The sequence below is a fragment of the Cyphomyrmex costatus genome, unplaced genomic scaffold (genome assembly GCF_001594065.2).
Source record: "Cyphomyrmex costatus isolate MS0001 unplaced genomic scaffold, Ccosl1.0 scaffold15, whole genome shotgun sequence".
NCBI classification, from domain to species: domain Eukaryota; kingdom Metazoa; phylum Arthropoda; class Insecta; order Hymenoptera; family Formicidae; genus Cyphomyrmex; species Cyphomyrmex costatus.
In genome coordinates this window covers 393563-414123 of record NW_017275499.1, presented here as the reverse complement: position 1 = coordinate 414123, position 20561 = coordinate 393563, and the positions used below count along the sequence as shown (strand labels likewise).

Below are 20561 nucleotides of genomic sequence, written 5' to 3'. Positions count from 1 at the left end.
CTTTGATCTCTTGTAAAACAGAAAGACCATTAACATTTCAATATTTACATCAGGAAAATTTGAATAATAAGTTTGCTGGAAGAACGTATTATATATAACGTACATATAAAGGTTTATCCGAAAATTATCATCTTGTATTGCATACAATTATCTGTTAATTGACTTAAGAATCGATTGGCATGCATCGAGCAATAGCGTTATGGAGATTTTCTAGGTTTTGTGAGAATTACGCGTAATGAAAAAGAAAGACAACAGGAGTGGACGGGAAACAAGAAGGCCGCAAGAAGAAAGAGTGGAATTGGGCTAATCGCGAATGTATGTTTGCCGCGATGGGTTTACCTTGATTTTGCGAACGCTCGATTCGCGTCACGAGGCGAGGTCACCGTATAACCAGGTCATTGGGGCATTCGGATACCCGAGGACCGCGAGTCGAACTACGCGCATATGCATATAGAACGACCCACATCTCTCTACGCGCTCTCGCGTCCTTCGTCCGAGGACTTAAATTTTTGACGCACAAATACCATACATAATAACGAAAGCACGCACGCATCTCCTTCTCGATCGGAGCAATGCTGTTCTTCAAGGTCCTTCTTTTCGTCGTCTATCAAGACCCACGCAAATTTCGAGCACATGCACACTGAAAAAAAAATTTAGTTATACGGACATATATGGTTGATTTTCTCCATGGTTCATTCAACCATTATTTAGTCGCAACAACAAATGTATAGTTTGTTTTTGTCAACCATCTAAAATAAAATGATAAGAACAAGGACAAGTAAAAGTGGGTAATAAATTTTTATACAAATTTAAAGTCAAGGTATAAAATATTATTAAGTTAAAGTATCCCCGGGTTCGACTCCCAGCCGAGATAATATTTTTCGCAATAAGAATAATTTTCCAGATTTAGTATTTTCAGATTATTAGAGTTGCGTTTCAAGACCGACGATTGTTCGGCGCGCAATTTGGGAGGGACTACGTATATATTAGTTAATTATTAATTCAATTCGTGTGATAGTACCGAGGGAGGTAGTTTATATGTAAGCGATTAAAAGATCCAAGCTAGACTGTTATAGGCTTCGTATTTGTATTATGTTATTAAGTTAAATTAACGTATTAACAAACGTCAAAAAGTATATGAAATTATTTAAAAAAAAAAATTATATATGTCAAGTCATTACATGTTTCGGTCCCCGGTTTGGACCATCCTCAGATGATAAAAAACATTGAACAAAATAATGGAATATAATAGAGGATCTAACATCATATTAAGTCAGTTGAAGATGAATCCTCTATCCGAGTGATACTAGAGTTGCTCGTAAACGATTCTCAGAACGTTTGTTTGTAACGTCTTGGTAGTCTATTAATAAAAGTTAAATATAACTATCAAATGATTTAAAATCGCTTGATTTTGAACACTCACCATATCAATCCAAAAGAAGAGGAGATCATCATCGTTGAAACAAAAATTGTGAATAACAATAAAACGAAAACATTAATATGTATAAAAAGTAAAGAGTATAAAAGAATTTAGAAGATGTGCACAGTTTTTACGGTTTTAGAACAGTCCAACGAAGGTTGCTAGAACGAAATTTCCGGCTAATGTTTACGTGATAGGTGTCGTGTCCAGTGAGGGTGATGTTATGCCACCACATTTCTTTAAAAAAAAGGGGAAAGTGTTACTTTGATAACTGTGCAGAATACTTTGATACTGTGAGAGCTACGTTACATCAAAAATGGGTTGGGGTAGGTTATTTTTAACGATAGTGGAACCCCCACGCAGGAGTAACAAACAAAACCTACTGTATTCACTCTAACCTCACCTCTTCCTCTGTGAAGAAGATCGCAACTTCCAAGTCGCTTTATGTCGTAAAGTGTATGCGTGAATATAGTAGATTTTGGCTACTCCTGCGTGGGAGCTCCACTACTGTTAAAAATAACCTAACCCAATCAATTTGCTGGTGTGAGGTAGCTCTCACTTTGCGTGGAATCTCACATACAACACTATAATGATGGAAGTTGTGCACCCCTTTGCAGGGGAGAGGGTGAGTTAGAGTTGCTTTGCGTGGAAAATCAAAATATGTGTGCAGAATAGTAGTTAATATTGTATATATAGAAGAAATAAGACGTTATTTTTGAAACCTTCTTTTAACGAAGGACGAGCGACGGCTGTTGGAGGTTACTCAAGGCATGATCTTGACAACATATGTCAATGTCAAGGTCATCGGTGTTGCTTCCTCTATTCTGAGTAATTACCAAATTTATTTTCAATTAAGAATATTTTTCACTTTGTTTCAAGAATAATTTATTTTCAATCGGAGATTGTTTATTCTTGGCGATATTCTAAGAATAAAATATTCTTAAATTGAAGAATATATGCATTTCTTTAAGAATTCATTTTTTTTGTGTAGATATTAACTTATGCATATAAAAGTTAATTCGCAGCATTCTTGCTGCCATAATTCTTTCAATTCATAACAACGATCTTTCTTGCGTAATCTCCTGGTTTTCATATCTCGAGCAATGATATTTTTCTCAGGCCTACCGTGGAAATTATTTTCTTGATGAAATGATTATTCGACGTGGTAGTGTTCAGCCGAATTTATATATGGTTAATAAATGATGCCAGCAAGTATATGAGTGTGAGCGTATCGGAGGGAAGTCCCGTCAATAAAGCGAGCGCAATGACAAAAACGCCATCGAGATCAATCGGGGTTAACGAATGTAATTCCTCGGTATTCCGTGGTGGCGAGTCCGTAAAAAGATGGAGTCATACAAAGTTTTCTAGGGCGGCGAGGACGGCGGTTTCGAGACCGTAGAAATTCGCTTGTGAATCGCGTTAACGGGTCGAGCAGTTCGAGAGATCGCTTTAAATGGATTGGCCGATACACAATAGGGTTAAAATACTACATTTTAATATGTAGCTAGACATCACTATCGTGATAAATCACGTGTTTTGTGTCTAGATATGAATCTAAATGTACATACAGTTCATGAGAATTCCGTAAGTCATAAGATATTGACGAATAAAACCAATATGATGTGTCATTATGATGATAACAAAATTTTCTTTGAGATTTAATCAATTTCAATGTTCAAGTATAATAATACTTAAAAAAATTATATCGTAAAAATGAAAAGGTCAAGTCATGTTAAAAAAAGAATCCTCTCAAAAATTTAAATCTTGAGAAATTTAAATGATTATCTAATAATAATACGTCAAAAATTTAAATGATTACCTATCCTCAAAAATTTAAACCTTTAAGACTTTAAATGATATTATCTAATATAATATATTACCACGAAAAGTAACTGATATGTTATTTAAGTTGCAAATTCAAAATGAACATACATACATATAAGTAAAACAGATTACAATTTGCAGATTACAGAAAATAACTGCAATATGTTATTCTTAGTACATAAAATATAAAAGTCGGTTATTGAAATTTGATGGACGGACATACCATAGAAAACAGAGATGGAGACGTTTCTTAATTTTTCATTAAAATTATCACATTTCGACCGCTTGTATCTCTCAGAACGGCTTGACCGATTTAAAATTTTTTTGGCTCGAATTACTCGTGGCGATGCCGCCTTTCAAGACATATAACGTTCGATTCAAAATTTGTTTATATTTTAGTAGTTATGCACCCCTGAAAAATGTGGACTTTGGTGGCTCGGGATAAGAGACTCTTGTAGTATCTATTATTAATCTTTTAAACTAACTTTTAAATTAACTAGTAGTTTTTTTAACATGGTCGGAGACACTACCGCGTCTCCTGATAAAATAAAACATAGATATCTTAAACTTGTATTCTAATTTTTTTATTTTATTTGAAGGCTCAAGAGTGTTTGTAAGATAACTTCTTGTATATGCAATCTTCGTGTTATTTCGTACTAGAAACGGAAGTTTTTCGAGAGACAAAAAACATAATTGTTGAAATCTCTAGACGCACGCACGCACGCACAGAAATTGGACTCTGACTCGCGGTCTATTTTCTCTATTGTGATACGGAGTTATCCCCGTCTTACGATCCATTATACGAAACGTGATAAATTTCAGTCGGGAATATATCTACGGACCAATGTGGGTTATCGATTTTAACAGAAATTGGACTCATCGAAACTGGACTCGCAAGGCAAAACTAGGGCGCACATTTGAGATAAATAAACTTCTGTTGTTATATAGAGAACAAATTCTTAACATATTTTTATAATTTTTGACATACATTGCATACTTACATATGCAAATGTAATTCAAATAAACTATATAAAAATTGAAATATACGGATTATGTTTCAATTGATATATTCTTGTAGAAAGTTATATCTATGTTACAGTCGTATAAAAGCTTTATGGAATTTTTTGGACAATTTTTCCCCTCTATATGAGAAGAGATTATTTTCTACTTTCTCTCTCTACACTTCCAAGACTGAAAGTCACACAAAACAATATTTTTAAGTTTTTAAAATTATTTAAAGTATTATATAATCTTACCATTTATTAACTGTATAAATATTTTTACCAAAAACAATCAACTCGACTGAAAAATTTCAGTGGATGTCAACATTTTATTTATTAACAAATCAAGTAATCAGAATAATAGCCAAACTATTTGGATACAGTCGCGACTTACAGCATTTTCGGAATATAAGCGGGTCGATCGCAAAGTGTCGTTGCAGCCTACACTTACAAATTTATCGATCGACCGATACGACGACTAATGAGCATCGTCGTGGCATTTCGTTAACGCGCGTTGAAATCCACTCGCGAAGGAGGAAGACCTAATAACACGCGACCTAGACCCGATCTTCTTCAAGGTGTGCACGAGAGAGAAGAGAAAAGAGAATAAAGAGAGGGTGTCCGAAGAGAATACAGCGACGTCGAATAGTGAGTCCGAAGGATACCCTCGGCATCAAATGGAGGAAGATTGAGGAAACAAGATGAATGCACCATATAATAAAACTCGTCCGCCGAGATTCATTCCTGCCGGATTTAATGGAAGCTCTATCTAGGCACATTTACAGTCTGTCTAGTAAGAGCGTGGCAAGCCTATCTCAAAGAAAAATTGCTTATTAGCCTTAAATTTATATTAATTGTATTGAGTAGGATTATGGCCAAAATGCAATTATATTAATAACGAGTCCACCAGCGGCGCAGCCCCCCCCCAAAAAAATTAAAATATTTCGTAAATAATTTGACAAAAAAAACATTTTTTTAAACTTTATTATATTTCAAAAATGTTTTTTATGTATCAAGAACTCTAGGTATTCACAAAATAGTTCTGTTAAGCTGATCAGAACTATGCGACCTTGAATTTCGTTAAAAAGTTAGCACCCCATTTTTAAAAAATTATTAAAAAATGATTATTAAGCGCATATGTTATTAAAAATTATAGAGAACTCTTCGTATCGTCAAAGAGAAGCAGGAATTATCATCAGAACTATTGTATCTAAAAATTAATTCTTCAAAAATTTTTAATTTTTTTTTTATTATTCGAAAATTTTTTTTACATATCAGGAACTCTAGGCAATCGCAAATTGAATCTATTAAGCCGCTCAGAACTATTCCACCTCGAAATTCGATAAAAAGTTAGCACCCCATTTTTAAAAAATGTAAAAAGAATGTTTATTGAGCAGAACTCTTGTTATTATCTATAGGGAACTCTTCGTCTCGTCAAAAGGAAGTGGGTACTCTAATCAGAACTCCTGAGTACTATAGTTGGGGTGTTAACTTAACATACCCCAATTTAAGACTTTTAAAGATAAAAATATGGTTTATATTACTAGAATTAAAATCAATAAAAAATTCCATCAATCTGAGTCTGATGACACATGATATTTTATTGATATTTTAGTGTTTCTTAGATCAGATCTGGTCGATTGATCACTAGTACAACAATCAGGTTATGGCGAACCTTCTTTTTTCGATGAATTAGTTAGCTTACTCGTATTTTTAGTGTTTTTTGTATAGGTCCGATTTGGACACGGATCTTTTCGAACTATTGGAACAAATTTTACAATAAACCGCAAAAGTAGTCACAAAACTTTTGATATTTTTTAATTCTACACTCTTTAATTATCTTAATCAATCGGTCTAAATTAATTACCGTCGGTCTTAATCAATTACCGTTCAAATTTTTAACATCTTTTAAATAATAATTTACAAGAATTTTCTTTTTTAAAAAAATTGTCGCATGATAGCCGAAAATACATATTTGCGTCTATTCTATGAACGTTATAACAGAGTACTACCAAACTGCTGTCACATGTATCTTATAAGGACTTTACATTATAAATCGCACGCAATTTGCTTAACCGTATTTATTTAAATTAAAAAGGTCCGATTTGGAACTCGGTCCGATTTAAGACGTTCTCCTCTGTTAATTGATTATTTATAATCGCCAGTTATTCGATTCCTGTAATTTTGTTACCTTCTAAAAGAATTTAATATGTCTAAGAATAATCGTAATAATATAATTTTAAGAAAAGTCCTTCTTCAATTTCCTGCACAAATATTCAAATAATTTGCTATACTGAAAGATGCTTCCCTTAGAAATTAATCGAATATTCAGAATATTTTTCTCAAAATTTCTCCGTGCGTACTCTATTATTATACATATGTACCTCGACTGTTGTTACGTTTCTCTTCGTGCTCTAATGAATCTTTACAGTCACCTGCAGTGTGTACAAAACGTAAATGTGCCGTTATATACATGTTATCGTATGACTGCAGTAGTCGAACAATTCGCCTTTCCACGTGACGGGGCAACGGCCGAAAGAGCGATCGATTAGCGAGAGAGATTCAGTGAAAATCTGTGCCATCGTAGGGTGAAGTTTAGCCTCCACTTTTTGGCACGGGTTTCCGTGCCAACCAATGTATAGCTTGGGGGAATCGACAGAGGTTGTCTAACGGACAAAACGATTATCTTCACGCTCGGCTTAGCGCGATCGCTATTCGCAGAAGCGCGATCGATGCAGTGATCAAATCAGGCAGATTGTTGTTCCACGCTGCAAAACAGGCTCATCGAGAAACCGAATTCGAATTCCCTGCCAACCGAATTAATGTACTTTTTTTTTGGCAGATCGGTCCCAATTAATAAATCAGTTTGTATCGTGCGTATATCTCATCGTTATAATAATATATGGTACTAAATTTTTCCTATTTCATAAATGCTTTGGAAAGTTTTCTTTCCAAGTATTTCTTGTAGTATCTTATAAACATAATAAATAATCAATGAGAAATTGCCTTTAACGGTCGAGCTGGATCTTAGATGCTACTATAATTTCGTGTGAATTTATATATTACATATGTAGTCTTTTAAATCGCGCGCCGAACAATTTTTCGGTTTTGAAACGCTACTCTACGAAACTACCGCAATGATATCACGACTTAAATTATCTACCAATTTAACAATTATTTACAGATTTTTAATATGTCATTCATAGATTTTAATATGTCATTCAACATTATTAAGATCCAAGGTGCTACGAGCATCAAAATTGTCCTTTAAGTGCTGAACGGGCCACTAATACCTAGGAAAAAACTTTTAACATCTGATGGGATTTGAATCCATCCACAATCTCCTGGTTGGTCCAGGCTTCTGAGTTGCTGACCTAACGTACTACTCCACTGCTACCTTGTCAATAGAGATGTTTCGAATTGTATGCTATTCAGCACAAATATGATTTAATAACTAAGTAACTAGATAGTACTGACTAGATAAGTTTTTTTCACTCGTTACTGGGTAGTCACTAGCTGCATATTTCGTAATATCAATAAATCTGTCTAGTGACTATCCAGATGAGTTCGAAATCGTATCCAATTAATGCTGTCAAGTGGCTAGATAGTAAATCAGATCGGCTAGATTCATTTCTGCTCTGGTAGTTGTGTTTCTCATATGTACGGTCCTATAAGATTTAGTATTTAAATAATAAATAATCTTCCGACATATATGTGTGTAAATTATTTTTAAATTTTTACAAGCAAAGGCTCCAATTGTTGAGAGTTATCATGTTGCAACTTTGCAATTGTGTAAATATCTTGATAATACAAAGTCATAAATTAACATCGTGTTATGATAATAGAGTAGTTGATTAATTGCAAAATTCATTATCTATTCATCGCAATTTGATTATTTGCCGAAAAATCAATCACCAAGAATATAAAATTCTCCCAACAACTCAGAATTAAAATTTTTTTTCTTGTTTTTTTTTTAATAATATTCTGACATTAACATTAGTTTAAAAAATGTTTTAAATTTCATTAATGTATATAAATTTTTTTTACTTTATTTCATTCTGTTTGACTTTGCACTTTCGTGTTGATGGAAATTTAGTTTCATGACAACAAAATTGCAGCATTTTTCAAAGCAAAACCTTTGATGAGTATATCTAGTTGAAAGGACATTCAATCCGGGTTACACCATATAATAAATCTGACAATGTCATCGGCCGTTTCGTCAGCTGGCTCTCAAATTAACAAACTTTAAAAATGAATCTAACTGATCAAACCCTTTTCCTTTCGTTTTTTTTCCCTTCAGAATTACGTATCCTATCAATATAGATTGTGTCTACTAGTTTTCGATTTGTAGGTGATGACAGATTTGCAACTTCCGCCGGCTTGTCTGTCTCTTTTTCTCGAGCAAAAACGAAGGACTTTTGAATTGATTTTCTCCTTTCGCTACACAGCTGCAGCTGCTTTACGTCAGTAATTCGGCGCGGCTATAAATTCTATCCAACTCTTAACTGTTCGCTCGAAAGCTTTCTTCGTTAATTGCTTCGTGAGTAGCTTTTTCCTTCTCCTTTTCTTTTCATCCCATCATCCTGCGATCTCTGTTCTCACTTCTGCTTTTTCTTGATTACGTGTCGTCGCGATCTTTGAATTTTCTTCGAAATATTTACAATGCACCTATCAGTAATATTTAATTTGTATAATACTTTTATGTTAGTTTATAAATAAATATTGAATCTTAAACGTGTATATCAAATAAGTATTCATATGGTATTCATATTCAACATATACTAAATACTTTTCCTCGAGCAGAAATAAAACTAAATTATTTTTATGTTAGTGTAAGACTACATATGGTATATATTTTTCCGATAAGTTACCTTGGTAAACTACTTTTAAACTATATCCTTATAAATTAATGTATTTATTACATGCTAATATTTAAAAAGATTTCCAAAAGGTTTGCAATAGTTTAACATATTTATATATAGCAAATATATCAAAACTGTAAATTTCAAACTATCAGTATATTCATCGCCATTTTCCAAAACATAAAATTTTATTATCGTTAAATAAAACATTGTTTAAGTTTCTATCTCTATAAAGTTATTTCTGTTTCATCTGATTCATTTTATGAAACTTTTATTTCGATGGTCAAAAATATTTTATACAAAAAAGAGATAAAGTTTTTATAATAAGTTAAAAAAAGAATCTAAATATCAGGGCCAATTTCAGCATTTTTGAGGCTCTATACACGATATTAAAAAGCGCCCTTCCTCTCTCTTATTCTTTTCCATTCATATAATATATAATAATAATAAAATTTTATTATTAATCGTATTAATTTTTCAATACACACGTATTAATTAATTCTTTTAAAATAAAGAATAAATTATTGTTTATTTTTATTCTGAATAATTAAACATGAATTGCTCAAGCTTTTTCCATAATAGAATCGCAAGTAATAAGCTGTAAGAAATTAAGCAAACATACTCGAGATTATTGTTTTGATATTCAATTATGGTTGGCCAGTTTCTTACGGTTTACAGCTTGTAACTCTATTGTAGAACAGGCTTTGTCGTATTTACTGTCTTAAACCGGTCCTATAGATAACGTGAATATCGAATATTACATAAAACCTAGATTTCGAAAAATTTATTATTCAAAATATCGATAAAAAATTAATAAAGTATTTCGCTTGTGCTCAGAATTTTTCAATTAGCACAACATCATATTTATCTTAATAGTTATCGACATGAAAAAAATTTCAAAAATTTTTTATCTTTTTTATTACTTATTTGTATCTTTTATTTGAACATTATGTCCTACTAATATAGATGGTTAACTTTAATCTCGGTTAACTTATATTTTACTTTTTCCTATATATAATGTAACTAGAAATAGATAAAAAGAACTAAAAATAGATAAAAAGCGTAAATGAATGTCCATATCTTAACCAATGCAGATTTAAGTTAATCTACTACATTTGAATGGTTGAAATGGATATATTAATCTTATCTTTTCAGAGAAACTCAATTTTTGTTTATCAGAACCGCTGACTTTACAGTTCGAAAATCGAGTTGCCGTAGTAATTACCATATTCGGCGGTATGTCCCAGAGATATTAACCATAACGGCGAATTATTTGCGGACAGGTCATCGACTACCAACAACACCTGCTCATCGTGTATAAAATAGATTGTATACAATGAGATCAGATTATTTCAGATAATTCAATTAATTACAGATTAATATTTTACAGATTCATATTTTTATATCACACTGTGTTAAAAAATCAGTACGGTCACATTTTGTTTGTTAATTCGAGATAAATAAAATCTAAGGGAATGCTAATGTGACAGCTGAACTCCAAAAATCACTGCCTTATATACACATCGATATGATTTACGAAACATCGACAGATCACTGCATACTACCCCAGAGAACATGAACACATATCTGAAAGTCATAATACGTCTTGAAATAGATGTCTTTAAGACTTTTTCAAAAGACCTCTTTCAGATTTCTTGGAAAATTATTTAAGTTTTGGATCATGTAGCTATTTACATTATCGACTGTAAATTATATTTATACATATAATATCAGCCTATTTTAGCGTTAATGACTTTCATGCAGATGGATTTTACTTTGCGTGGAAATTGGACACCCCTAGGCAATGGAAGCAAATGGAGTAGACTGGGATGGACCTCATTTCACGTGGAAAGTCGTGCGCTTCCAGGCAGGGAGGAGAGATGAGATGGACTTCATTTCGCGTGAAAAGTTATTACGTAAGCAAGAAAGATTGTAAGATACTCAGTTCTAAATATTGCAAGGAAGCGTGTAAGATACTTATTGTTAGTATTAACATATTTTATATGGCAGAAGACATTATTTTTTAAATCTTTTTACTAACTTTTTAATGAATAACGGCTAAAATCTGTTGAAGCTCACTCAGGGTCATGACCTTGACAATATATGTCAAGGTTATCGGAGAAACTTCGCCTAAAGTGAAAATTTACCAAATTTTTTTTTCAAAGTAAAGTGTCAGGTTTATTTAGGTATTGTTGTTGAGGTTAATGACATGTTGATTAGTGTGTATTAATAAAGTCATTTTAAGAAAAAATGTAAAATGTTAACTTGATGACACACAATATAAAATTGTTTTTGGTAATACAAGTTAGTAAAAATTCCATCCTATTAATTTCTGATACTATCTTTCTTTTTTTCTTTTATTTTAAATTGGTCCTGCTAATTATTACAGGTTAGTCACGATTTTTTTCAACATGGCACAAAGTACAAAATTATGATTAATGATACAATTTAATACTAAATATTCCAATAGGTCCGATTTGATTTTGCTAATTTGATCCAGTTTTATAAAGCTTTTTTTATTGCCGTATACAGGTAATTGCTCAGATTTTTGTAATCGGTCTCCTAGCGCGTCACACTATTATTTGTTACGTATAATGTAATTTTAAATAACTTCATTTACGTTAAAATACAATAAAATACGTTTCCAACCAAATATGTTTTTAAATAAGTCTTACACAAGACGTTATTCGAATATTTTAACTGTGATAAGAGAGACGAGAATGCAAATCAAAATTAACGCAAGTACCTCGCGGAAATAGAGACTACAATACCCATGTCTTGTTTCCTTTTTTTCTTTGCACGATCATGTCGACCGATATTAGCCTTGGCCGCGAACAAAAACCGATATACATTGTCCACGCGTTCGCCTTGAATAATAAAATTTACGCGAAAAGATTTCTAACCGAACGTGACTCACGCGCATGCTTTTTTGTCTTTGTGAAGTTAGCACTTTATTTAAAAAAATCGGTAATTTTAATAACAGTTCTTCTTGCACCTAGAACAGTTCTATAGTTCCGTTGATTTAACAAAAAAATTAATAAAAATAAAAATATGATGCGGTGCTAACTTCGCGTGGCACCGCAAAATTAAAAAAAGTTGATTCTTATTATGGAATCTTATTATAGTACTCGAAGAGTTCTACAGTTCCTCATATATTTTAACAATAGTTCCGGTTTTTAAGTATTTTTAAATAAATTTTTAAATTAAGAGTTGACACCTCAAGTTTCAAAATAATTAATTTTTATTATGCCGTTGTTTTGTATTCGAAGAAAACTACAGTTCCTGACAAGTTTTAATGGCACTACCGATCCTTTAAATATTTTTAAACAATTTTTTAATCTGCACCGCACGTTAAGAGTAAAGTACATCTAAACAGCCAGTACTGGCTGATTTTTTCGCATTTTCCGATCTACAATAATTCGGGTATGTTAAGTTAGCACCCCAACTATAGTACTCAGGAGTTCTGATTAGAGTTCCCACTTACTTTTGACGAAGAGTTCCCTATAGTTAATAACAAGAGTTCCGCTCAATAAATATTTTTTTACATTTTTTAAAAATGGAGTGCTAACTTTTTATCGAACTTCGAGGTGGCACAGTTCTATCTTCTATTTTATTTATTGTATTTTTATTATTTCTATGTATATACACAGTTAAACTTATTTTAATATTATAACTGCTTTATTTTATTTACTATCTGACTCTTATTATCCTTCTTTGTTTGATTATTATTTTTATATAAAGAGTCCTTTATTTTTCATTTTAATGTGAAAAGTATCGTGAAACTGTCGGAAAATGCTAAAGTCAGCCAGTACTGGCTGTTTAGATGTAATTATCAATGTAATAAAACATTCTCCTGCAGCAATAATTGCTGGATATGAGAATTTATGGCACAGGTGTTGTTTGCTCAGTATGCACAGCTGGTTGTACGAATCTCCTAAAATTCACAATAGATTACAATAGATACATGTTTATCGATGGATTAAACCATCAAAGAAAATTTCTCCACGAGAATCTAATTCTACATGGTATTTATTATATCTTTTTGATTTACAATTTAAAGGAATGGAGAAACGCAACATGCACAAGAACTGTATATTTTTTAATTAAGCACTTTTCGAATTTATCCTGGCTAAGAGTTAAACACGTAAAGAGGTTGCGAATACTCGCTACGCTCCTTTGTTGCATGCGGCGCGTATAATTGCGCACGATGATACGCACCGTACAACACAACGGTATATAAATCCGATAGACTCACGAAACAGCTATAAAACGCTGAGCTGAAAGGAAAGAGACTATCTTTATGATAGTCAAAGCTGGCCCGAAGTTTACTTAATTCGATATGGATGAAAAAAGAGAGCAATATTATTTACACATTACTAACACAACGTGTGTGACTGATAATTTTTATAACCGGAATTCGTCTCGCGTGTTACAATCATAACATGGTAGATCAAAACATTATTCTACGAGTTTTATTATTACTAATAATATTTACTCGATATACAAAGCAAAAAAAAAACGATTGAAAAATAGTATAGAAATAGAATTGAATTTTATCAATCTTTTGATTGAAATTTTTTATTTTTTATCTAATATGCAGATACTATTATACTTTATTCTTTTTTTGAAAAAGATTTTAATGGAAAGATATTTCATATATACTATAATAAAAAAAATACTATTTATGTTATAAATTGTTAAATAGTTCAACACATATATATATATATATATATTAACAGGAAATAAAACTTTATGATATAAAATATTGTATAAATTTATATAAAGATTGTACTGACTATGAAAAGAGAATGACAAGTTGATGAAATTTACTTACAATTAGAATTAGATGACACAGATCTTAGGCATATAAATATAGATATGCACATATTCAATTTCAAAACACACACAAGCTCCTTTAATTAAAAGTTATTGTGATTATTAGTTGCTAGGTACAGAGAGAGATCTCTTTTTTATTGCTGCCCTGGAACTAAAGAACTGGTACTGTATATGGACTAAACTAAAACTTTCTCTTCTCACTTTTTTGCTAAAAAAAAAAACTATATATAGTAATAAACAATTTATTAGGACTATATTCTATCTAAATTATAACTAAGTTACTTTAATTGTGTCGTTCAAACTATTAAATATTACAAAACATATAAATAATTTAAACAGCAATACGGAGAAATACGTATTATTAAATGGCACGTGTTATTAAATGACGAGAGATTAAATTTTAAAATTATATAAAATATTTCACTGTAAAGTTCATTCTATAATTGTATAATAAGAGGTTAAACTTCATAATCTGGAGACACGGTAGTGTCTCGGCGCTGCGCAGCGACACTGCCATGCCTCCTTTACGCGAACTGGCGAGTTGCGGCAGATTGAGATTATCAGATCTCAATAACGACTGAACCAATCAAGTTCTACGTATATCAAGTTCTACGTCAATCGATAGTGCCCGCTCAAGTTATGTAATGAAAGTGCTTTTGTTTTTTCTTTACGTGCCCCTACGAGCGAAAATATTGCGACGCATTGCGACGCAAAATCCAAATCTGAAATTTTTATGTAAGAAACGTCGTCATTGTCGCCGACTACGGAGTGGGGGAAATGTCCTTCTGAATTTTTGGCGTAAGAGGTAAATGTCAGCAAGCATGACAATATAAATATACGATGGCTGTGACAAACGCGCGATTTAAAATGACCATAACAAATAGTTCGTCAATGGTCATCTTCTCGCATTATCGAAGTCAAAATAGATGGTCACATAATTATATAATGTCAAAAAATTAAAAGAAAATCGATTATCACAGCGATATTAGTCTAATTCTTACGGTTGTCGGTACAATATTGAAATGAGAATTTTGACGCAAAGTCAAATCTTGTTTATGATCGGAATATATGCTTTATGTAGTCCTTCTGTATCTGTCCTGTAGGTTGAGTTCGTTTTTCTGTTTCTTGATATTAAGCATTTCAGACAAAGCGTTTTCTGTAACAAGGCTCTTCGTCCAATATGTGAATGTTACACCAATCAAATTCATGTCCCTCCCTGTTGTAGTCTATGATCCGTTATTACCGATTTAGATGTGTTCCACCGTATATGATTGCGATATTCTGCAATCTTTGTTTTTAATTGTCTTCCTATTTGATCCACATATGTTGCGTCTCGCAATCATTACAATTTATTTTGTAAACCACGTTAAATTTGCAGTTTGAAGTCAATGGATCTTTGTGTACTTTAATATATTTTTGCAATTTATTAATGCTAAAGAAAGATACTCTGAACTCGTTCCTGTTAAATTGTTTGAATTTTTCAGTTAATTTAGGAATAAAAGGTATTGAAAACCACGATGGAATGATAAATGAATTGGTATTCTTGTTATTGTCACTAATTTGAGAACTTCTACCATGTTCGATGTTTTTAATTCTGATGTTAATATTATCAAAAATAAATTTAAGAGGAAAATCGTTTCCTTTTAAAATATTAATTATCAAACTGATATTTTTTTCATAAAAAGTTATATCAGACAGTAGGAATGCTTTGTCTACTAAACCAAAAATGACACTCTTCTTTTGAGAAAGAGGATGATTAGAATAGAAATTTAAAAATTTTCCCGAAAAAAAAAGTGAGTTTATGGTACCAATCAGAAATTAACCGATTTTCTTTAATGACCATAGTGATATACAAAAAATTCAACACATTACCCATTTCTAATGTAAATTGAAGTCTTGGATGAAATAAATTGACAGCTATTTAAAACGAATCAGTATTATGTGAAGGAACAACTATTTTTTATGTGACTGTCTACTTTTGGCAAAGAATCTTGCATTATATTTTGTAAGAAAGAAGCTAAATTATGTAGTGGACTACCAATAGACGAAACAACAATCCTGAATGGACAAGTTCTGTTTATGTATCTTGGGAAGTGCATACGCCCTTGGGAGTGTCCCATCGCGGTTATACAGCTGAATCATACAGCCGAAGCATGTAATGCGCGCGTTATATATTGTAAAATTTGTCGACATATTAAAGTAGAATTTGCAATTAAAATGTAGCTCACTTCTTCATTTAAAGTTTGACAAATTATTTATTTGTCTCTTATTAGCCACTTAATAAAAATGGGCATAATTCAGTAGAAAAATATGTTTCTCGAATTTTAAATTTTATATATAATTAAAGGATTGGATTTCATTTTTAGTTAACTGTTGTAATAATAATTAGATATATTACAAATTCTATTAAAAATTAATAAAACAATATAAGATATACTTTTTTCACCTCAAAATGCATTTTAATTTTGATTGACAGTAATGTATACGCATTAACTTTACTATTCAATAATATCTTCGTTCTTTTCATTTTGATTTGTCACAAAAAATCAAGCACTTATAATGACGGTACAATACGATAGAATACGATTTTCCCATGCCGAAGAATTAAAATTTCGAATTTCAGCATTCGTTCTTGTTTATATTAGGCGATTTTTGGCGTGCCTCTGGTATAGCAACCAAAAGCAACCGTGGTTGAGGCTATCTTTGTCTTCTGATCCCTGAAAACGAAGATAGCCTTAGTCGCGGTTAGTTTTAGTTGCTACACCAGAAGCACGCAAAAAATCGCCTTTTGTGATATACGATATTTCATGTTTTATATCCAGCACACTAAGTAATGTCACATTGCGTGAGAGTAACAAATATCGTGACAGAAAAATGAGAAAATGGAAACGAAACAAAGCGTACGTTAAAGACACCGAGGGATCTGATGATACATTTAGCGCTAAGTGAGTGGCGCCGCCCAATTCAGAGTTTCCATCTGATTAGTAAGACAAGAACGGAAATTTTCTCTCTCATCCTACCCTTTCTCACACACATGAAATAAATTCATGTACAACAGCAATAATTAGCTTGTCAAAACACATGCAGTCTGCACCGACAATGGAGATAAACAGACAAGAGAAGCATTGATTCGATATTTCTAAATTGGAGCAGTCGATATCTTGTCTGTCTAGCTTGGGAGTAAGTCAAGTGTGACATTTCATATTTTCGCACCTTATCTCGTCTTTTTTCCTTCTTTTACTTTTTTTTATCATCCGCGCGAAGCGTCTTTAATCGTTCTAGTGTCAAGGCAACGAGCATTGTAATGTACGAGTCAACACCAAGTTGGAAAATAATCAGTTTCCTTGTTGAAATAAATGTTCATTTAATTCATTCCGGAAACGACCATCCTTGCTCTTTCTATTATGTATATGAATTTATTTCATGTGTGTGAGAAAGGGTAGGAAGAGGGAGAAAATTTCCGTTCTTGTTTTACTAATCTTCAACAAATTAGTTCGGTCCGTTTTTTGTGTTAAAAAATGCATTTATTTCCAAACAAAATGAATGAACAGATTAATTAAAATATTGTCCATCTCTCAGGCAATTTTCGAATTCTATCTCGAAAAAATGACTCGTCTTTGGAAGCGATCATCGTTTGGAAAACGGACCGAACTAATTTGTACTTCTAATAATATTCTAATCTCGTATATTTAACTTTTCTATTCGTCGCAATTGCTCGCGCACGCAGACATCCACAAGAAAATGTATCGTGTCTAGCAAAAATGCATAACTTTAGTTTAGTGGACTCTCGAGATGATATAAAACAACTATATAACGGGCGAATACAAAAGGAACGGCGCGATTATTGGTGTGTAACAACAAAGCGACGTAAACTGTACATTTACACTATAACATCACAATAAAATCGAACAGCTTACTTGAAGTCTCATTAGTAATAACAAAGATGGTTAAGACCAGCAGTGTCATTTGGTATTGTTTGGCATCAATTCCGCGTCTCCCACGTGCGCGCGCGCACGCGCGCGCAGTGAGAATTTATACACCGTTTATTCCGAAAATCCTGTCGACCACAAAATTTTCGCGAAGCGGCAGATGCGCGTAGTGTCACGTTCGACGTATATCTCACAGCTTCCCGACGTCATGGCGCAAAAGGCTCTGCTCGGGAGTATGCCAAGGGAAGAGGAGGAGGAGGAGGAGGAGGAGGAGGGGATGGCGAGCAGGAGGAAGTGCAGAAGTAGGAGAAGGAGGAGGTGACTGCGAGGGAGACGTAGGAGAGGCAGACGGAGGCGAGGCTGTCCTTTGCGAGGACGAAATGATAGGGTGCGGTAGAGACGTGTCACACAAAGTTGATGGAGGAGAGCCCGATATGTGACAAAGCGTTTATTGCTATTCTAGGGAAAGGAAACATTCGAGCGTAAAACATAAATGACAAACAATAGCAGAAAAAGTTTAGGAGACATGGAAGTATAGAGAGAGGCTTACTTTATCCGAGGGTACAGTGCGCACTGTAGTCATCGTAACTGATGGCCAGAAGACGTCGTGTTGCGTGTAATCCAGGGTAATCGGTAGGATCCGTGATCTCGATGACGTCGAATGTTTCACGACGATGACACGGTATAATCGTCAAGACGATCGTCGGCGCCGAGGACGAGAGAGAGTTGAACGATGTGAGGAGAGTAAAGGGCGGGAGATGAGATGCGATCCGCACAAATGCACTTAATTCCCACCAACTACTAAGACGACGACGACGACGACGACGACGGCGAGGACAACGGCGACGGGGATGACGAAAACACACTCTTTCTCTCGCGCTCACGCAGGGGCCCGCCTCGCGCGCGCGCGCTACGCTACACCATCTCGATGGGCAGCGTCGTGTCGTGTGTGCCTCTCGCACCGCGACCGACACCCCGCTCGAATTGAGCTCTTTGCCGATGGCCGATGGCCGCCGCCGTCGTTACTTGTACGCGTCCGGGTCCGGTCGTTGTTCGGGCAACATGTTAGCTACGCTGCTGTTAGCCGCACTTCCAACGAACGGACGGACACGCACTTTAGTCCCGGAGTGAATCACCACCGCATCGAATCGCACCGCACCGCACGCATGCACGCACCGCACGCACGCACGCACTCACTCACTCGTGTCACTCGTCTGACAGCTGTGACAGCATCAAACACATAAAATAAGCAATTTCGCGCTGGCTCGAGTTACACAACTTCGGAGTACTTCCAATCCAAGTCCGGAGTAAACGGGCGTCGCAGAGATAGCGCGATCGACTAGATGGCGGACTCTATTGACACCACGGCAATGGCGTTGTCAAGTTGCGCGCATGCGCGAGCAAACTAGTCAGAATGCGAGCGCCAAAAACGTCTTTTATGAGTTGGAAGAAATTAACCAATTACAGTCGAAATTTCAGGAGAATAATCGACCATGATTTGTCTATTTCTTATGGCTTAAGACACTAGCTTTTGCATAACGTATAGCGCATAAAAGAATCAGCCAATCAAACTTCTTTTTTTCCGTGAAGTGGAAGGGAAGGAGGGATTCAGACTGGTTGATTCTCTTGTGCGTCATGCAAAAGTGTGTGCTGCGGCCTTTAGGGTAGCTCTCAACGTGATGACTGAACCAAAACATCCGTTTCAGAACGCGCTAACAACGATGTTAGCGCGCTAATATGCTATAGTTTATGTCACGTGTACTATAGAATTTCAGAGATAAAAGCGCGTTTTGATCGATAAAAGTGCGTTCTGAATACGGACCATAGTGGAAAAGTGCATAAGTTAAGGCCGCAGCACACACTTTTGCATGGCGCATAATGCATGAGAGAATCAACCAATCAAAATGCTTCTCTTCCGTGAAGTGGGAGGAAAAGAAGGACTCTGATTGGTTGATTCTCTTATGCACTATGCATTATGCTTTATGCAAGAATCTGTGCTGCGGCTTTAGAGTATATAAACACAAATTTGCATAGCTGCATAAATATATGCATAAAGAAAAATAGAAGATTATCCAATCGCATTTCTCTTATAAAGACGCACGTAAAATATGATTGGATAATTTTCTTTATGCATACGTATGCGATTATGCAAGTTTGTGTGGATACAACTTTATGCTGGATTCGCACTGGACGCAGCTAGAGTCCTAGATATCAGAAAAGCGCAATCGATGTTCCTGATTCGCTGATGACTGTCAGCCAATCATGACATTCATTCATTTGGTATTAAAAATGGCTGACTAATAGACGATTGGTGGATTTCATAGTTCGTCTGCAAACGACGCCATTTTTAATACTGTTTTTAGTAATTTTGCGATACATACTTAAGCCGGTTGAGCTTCTCTGATATCTAGGACTCTAGACGCAGCAAGCGTCAAGTAACGGAGCAGCAACCAACCAGCATGGCGATACTTACAGTGGCGTAAAAAATATTGCCACGATGATTGTTTACTGCTCCGCTGCTTAACGCTTGCTGCGTCCAGTGTGAATCCAGCATTAAGCTGATTTTTCATGTGCAGCATGCTGCGACAGCAAAATGTCATGTGATACAAATTATCGAGATCTGGTTGGAAGTGCGTCACAGTACGTCACCTCGCAAAAGATTTTTAACCAATATTAACATTTTGCTGCC

General features: G+C 34.2%; 1 protein-coding gene across 2 annotated transcripts in view; it reads right to left on the bottom strand.

The window, feature by feature from the left end:
* Nucleotides 1-19098, bottom strand: part of UBL3 (ubiquitin like 3) — a 36484-nt gene extending 17386 nt beyond the window's left edge. For both annotated transcript variants that reach the window (XR_001941022.1, XM_018552008.1), the window contains exon 1: nucleotides 18423-19098. Coding sequence is in view for 1 of the 2 variants with exons in the window: in XM_018552008.1 (XP_018407510.1) it covers nucleotides 18423-18455 (33 nt within the window). In the remaining variant the exon portion in view is untranslated. The remainder of the gene's footprint in view (nucleotides 1-18422) is intronic.
* Nucleotides 19099-20561: the final 1463 nt, after the last annotated feature.